At 42.4% G+C, this 5,374-nt stretch overlaps 1 protein-coding gene across 1 annotated transcript in view; it reads left to right on the top strand.

The window, feature by feature from the left end:
* LOC122550929 (pseudouridine 5'-phosphatase) overlaps window positions 1-5,374 on the top strand; it is a 14,028-nt gene that overhangs the window by 6,027 nt on the left and 2,627 nt on the right. Inside the window, exon 2 of the mRNA XM_043692410.1 lies at window positions 2,659-2,877. Within this exon, the coding sequence (XP_043548345.1) occupies window positions 2,659-2,877 (219 nt within the window). The remainder of the gene's footprint in view (window positions 1-2,658; window positions 2,878-5,374) is intronic.

Raw genomic sequence — 5,374 nt, 5'->3', positions numbered from 1 at the left:
TCTGGCCAGTTCATGCAAACCCCCTTCATGTTTTAAGAAACATATTAGGTTCCAGTATACAAGCTAAGATTTTAAAATGTAATAACCTGATTACGGATGGACACACACTCCTCCAGGTCTGAAATTCAATGCATGTAGACTGAGGGGAAAAATAAAACAAAACAGAGCACATTTTTTACAAGCTAAGATTTTAAAATGTAATAACCTGATTACGGATGGACACACACTCCTCCAGGTCTGAAATTCAATGCATGTAGACTGAGGGGAAAAATAAAACAAAACAGAGCACATTTTTTTTGTTCTGCAGCTGTGCTAAACCTGACCAAAGCCAGTTCTTTCCAGCACTTCCTGTATACAAAAACTTATCTGTTTGTTTTAAGTGGTATAAAAAGTATTGCGAAATGCTGCTAGAATATCTGAAAGCACTTTAGAAAAATTAAAAGAATGAGAAGAGACCTTACTGAAATGTATAAGGTTGTTAGGAGGCTTGATGGTGTTGAAACGTATGGTGCTGGAAAAGCACAGCAGGTCAGGCACCATCGGAGCAGCAGGAGAATCAATGTTTCGGGTACAAGGCCTTCATCAGGAATAATGAGGTTGTTTCCCCTTGTGGGAAAGTCTAGGACGGAGGGCACCATCTCAGGACAAGTGGTCACCCACCTAAGGTACAGATCGGGGTAGTGAATCTGTGGATTTCTGTACAACTGGGGGTTGTCATAGTTAGGTCATTAAGGCTGAGATAGACATTTTTAATCAGGAAGGGAATCAAGGAAACAGGTAGGTAAGTGGAGTTGAGGATTGTCAGATCATACAGGAAGGATTTTGTGAAACGTGAAAGGGTTCAGAAAAGATTTACGAGGTTGTTGCCAGGATTGGAGGATTTGAGTGATAGGGAGAGGTTGAATAGGTTAGGGCTGTTTTCCCTGGAGCGTCAGAGGCTGAGGGGTGTCCTTATAGAGGATTATAAAATCATGAGAGGCATGGATAGGGTAAATAGACAAGGTCTTTTCCCTGGGGTGGGGGAGTCCAGAGCTAGAGGTTTATCGTGATAGGGGAAAGCTATAAAAGGGGCAAAATTTTCAAGCAGAGGGTGGTGCGTGTGTGGAGTGAGCTGCCAGAGGAAGAGGTGGAGGCAAGTACAATTACAACATTCAAGAGGCATTTGAAGGGTATATGAATAGGAAGGGTTTGGAGGGATATGGGCCGGGTGCTGGCAGGTGGGACTAGATTGGGTTGGGATATCTGGTCGGCATGGACGGGTTGGATCGAACGGTCTGTTTCCATGCTGTACATCTCTATGGCTCTATGAGATCAGCCATGATCTTGTTGAATGGTCGAGGAGACCTGATAGGCCAAATGACATACCTCTCCTTCTATGTCGTATGGTCTTATTGGAAGTAAATGTCAACTGCCAGAGAAGCACAAATCCCCTGAATCAATTAAAAATGCATGTGCAGCTTCACATTCAAGAAGCTCAGCATTATCCAGGACAAATCAGAAAGCATGACTGACCCATTGACCACCTTCAACAGTTACTCCCTTCATAGTCAATGAACAGTATTCCTACACCCCAGTTACTGCGGCAGTTCAAGAAGGAGCTTGTTACCACCTTCCGGAATAAATCCTGGCCCATCCAGTGACAACTGCATTCCATGAATTTTTAAACATGTCCTTAATGGGAAATCTACTTTAAGTATCTCAGCAGCAGAAGCTCAATTGCATGATGTTCTAGTCCTTTTAGAAGCAAACTGTTGTATCCTCGAGCTTATAGTGAGCAATGCCATTGGAGATTTCTGCCATAACTGAGTCCTCTCTGTTGGCTTGCCTCTCAGTGGTAAAATCCTGGATCCAAGTTCCGCTCGAGAACCTGAACGTACAAATCAAGACTGAGATGCGTTGGTTAGACTGAGGGAGAGCTGAGCCATTGGGTGTTCTGCCTTTTGGGAAGTTGGTTAGCTTAGTTGGCAGGACGGCTGATTCATGATGCCAACAGAGTGACTTCAGTTCCTGCACTGGCTGAGGTTACCATGAAGGACTCTCCTTCTCAACCTCTCCCCTCACCTGAGGCACAATGACCCTTCGGTTAAAGCACCACCAGTCATGTCTCTTCATTGAAGTCTGGTAGAAACATGGCAACCTGTGATTTTAAGTGAGACCTCAAACAGGGTGAGATCCCGTCTACCCTATCAATTGATGTAAAAATTCCCGTAATACTATTATGGCAAATATTGGCATTCTCCCAATATTTACCTCTCCATCAATATTCTTTCAACAAATAATCTGGTCATTGTGGTCTTGCAGTTTGCATGATCTTGCTTCAGGTAGGCTGGTTGCTGCATTTCTTGCAAAAGTAAATATACTTCAAGAGTACTTTTTAGATTAGATTAGATTAGATTACTTACAGTGTGGAAACAGGCCCTTGAGCCCAACAAGTCCACACCGACCCTCCGAAGAGCAACCCACCCAGATCCATTCCCCTACATTTACCCCCTCACCTAACACAATGGGTAATTGACGATTATCAGATCAGACATAGTCTTTGCTGCTTTTACTTCTGAATCCATGAAACTACATTCCAGTTCCATGGATAGGGTAAGGGAGGGAGTGGTTGAATCTTTTTGAATGTAATGTATTTGCTTTTCTGATTCTCTCTCTCAGACACGGAAAGACTGTACACTCTTGTGTTTGATGAAGTCTGTGGCCGTTACAATAAGAAGTTTACATGGGAGTTGAAATCCATGATTATGGGTATGCAGACCATGGTCGTGGCCAAAATTATTTGTGAAAAACTGGAGCTTCCAATTACTCCAGAGGACTTTGTGAAGGAATGTTCCCTTATAGAGAAACGCTTGTTTGCTTGTGCAAGCTTAATGCCAGGTAACTGTCTGTTATTCACAAATTTAGCCATCAAAAGAGAAGTCCACCTCCATTGTTAAGTCAATGAGCAGTTGTGCCATGGAGAAAGAGTAAAGAAAAATTGGGGTAAATGACCCCATTTTAATCCTCAATACATTCCCACAGAGGAGATAAATAAAAAGTCACGCATTAGCAGAATTCTGGATTCCCCCTGTGCCATTTGTAGCTATTTGATATCTTCAAGGTGAAGTTCGAGAGGAGGGATTCCAAGGCTACTATAGAGTCATACAACACGGAAACAGACCCTTCAGTCTATCTAGTCCATGCTGACCTGTTCCCAAACCAAACTAGTCCCACTTGCCCACATTTGGCCCATATCCCACCAACCCTATACTCTTCAAGTGTGTATCCAAATGTCTTTCATATGTTTTAAATGTACCTGCATCCACCACTTCCTCTGGAACTTCATTCCATATATGAACCAATCTCTGCAAAGAAAAAGTTGCCCCTTCATGTCCTTTTTAAACCTTTCTCCTCTCAACTTAAAAATATGCACCCTAGATTCTTAGGATCCACATCTTTGAGCCATTGAGCCTGTGTCAGTCAAAAACAACCATCTAAGTATTTTGATCCTATTTTTCAGCTTGTATGCCTTGATGTTACAAGTGCATTTCTGAATCCTTCTTAAATATTATGAGGGTTTCTGCCCCTACTATCCTTGCAGGCTCTAACTTGAGAGGCTGAATAACCGACCTCCATTCACAGCCAACAATATTTTACAGTACAGTCATTGTTACTTCATGGGGAGACATGATACCAATGTATTAATGACCAGATAATGTTTTTTTTTTAATGTCAGTTGGTGATTTCGTATTGGTCATGACAGCGAGGAGAAACTAGCTGGATGCACTGACCCCTTCCAAGCTGATGGTACAGGTGACATCACAGACTAGCTGTCCATGTGTTGAATTAGGCAGCAAAAGACTGTCAGAGATTTACAAGGTTTTTTATTGTAAATCTATAGCACAAACGCCAATACTGCACACACCGCCCTTCTGAATCCTTTCCCTAAACAGTAGCCAATCCCAGGGAGAAGCATAGCTTTTTTGTTCTAAATCAACCTGTTCAGATATTAATCCACACACATCTGGAGCAGGTAGGACTAGAATCCAGACCTTCTAACTTAGAGGTAGGGGCACTACAACTGTGACACAAGCACCCTGAAAAGGTAATTCATAAGATATTTAATTCTATTCATTTTAAAATAGTGATGGAAAAGGATAGACCAGATCTAAAAGTTGAAGTTCGAAATTGGAGAAAGGTCAGTTTTGACGGTATTAGGCAAGAACTTTCAAAAGCTGATTGGAGACAGATGTTCGCAGGTAAAGGGACGGCTGGAAAATGGGAAGCCTTCAGAAATGAGATAACAAGAATCCAGAGAAAGTATATTCCTGTTAGGGTGAAAGGGAAGGCTGGTAACTATAGGGAATGCTGGATGACTAAAGAAATTGAGGGTTTGGTTAAGAAAAAGAAGGAAACATATGTCAGTACAGACAGGATAGATCGAGTGAATCCTTAGAAGAGTATAAAGAAAGTCGGAGTATACTTAAGAGGGAAATCAGGAGGGCAAAAAGGGGACATGAGATAGCTTTGGCAAATAGAGTTAAGGAGAGTCCAAGGGATTTTTACAAATACATTAAGGATCAGGTGTATCCTAGAACTCTGGAGGAAGACAGGGAAGTGATTGCTGGGCCCCTTGCTGAGATATTTGCATCATCGATAGTCACAGGTGAGGTGCCGGAAGACTGGAGGTTGGCTAACATAGTGTCACTATTTAAGAAAGGTGGTAAGGACAAGCCAGGGAACTATAGACCAGTGAGCCTGACCTCGGTGGTGGGAAGAGGTTGAAGGGAATCCTGAGGGACAGGATGTTCATATATTTGGAAAGGCAAGGACTGCTTCGGTATAGTCAACATGGCTTTGTGTGTTGGAGATCATGTCTCACAGACTTGATTGAGTTTTTTGAAGAAGTAACAAAGCGGATTGATGAGGGCAGAGCAGTAGTTGTGACCTATATGGACTTCAGTAAGGCGTTCGACAAGGTTCCCCATGGGAGACTGATTAGCAAGGTTAGATCTCATCGAATACAGGGAGAACTAGCCATTTGGATACAGAACTGGCTCAAAGGTAGAAGACATAGGGTGGTGGTGGAGAGTTGTTTTTCAGACTGCAGGCCTATGACCAGTGGAGTGCCACAAGGATGGGTGCTGGGTTCACTACTTTTAATCATTTGTATAAATGATTTGAATGTGAGCATAAGAGGTATGGCTAGTAAGTTTGCAAATGACACCAAAATTGAAGGTGTAGTGAACAGCGAAGAAGATTATCTCAGATTACAATGGGATCTTGATCAGATGGGCCAATGGGCTTAGAAGTGGCAGTTGGAGTTTCATTTAGATAAATGCGAGGTGCTGCATTTTGGGAAAGCAAATCTTAGCAGGACTTATACACTTAATGG

The sequence above is a fragment of the Chiloscyllium plagiosum genome, chromosome 6 (genome assembly GCF_004010195.1).
Source record: "Chiloscyllium plagiosum isolate BGI_BamShark_2017 chromosome 6, ASM401019v2, whole genome shotgun sequence".
Lineage (NCBI taxonomy): Eukaryota > Metazoa > Chordata > Chondrichthyes > Orectolobiformes > Hemiscylliidae > Chiloscyllium > Chiloscyllium plagiosum.
The sequence above is the reverse complement of the archived record's forward strand: the minus strand, read 5'-3'. Positions and strand labels throughout refer to the sequence as shown.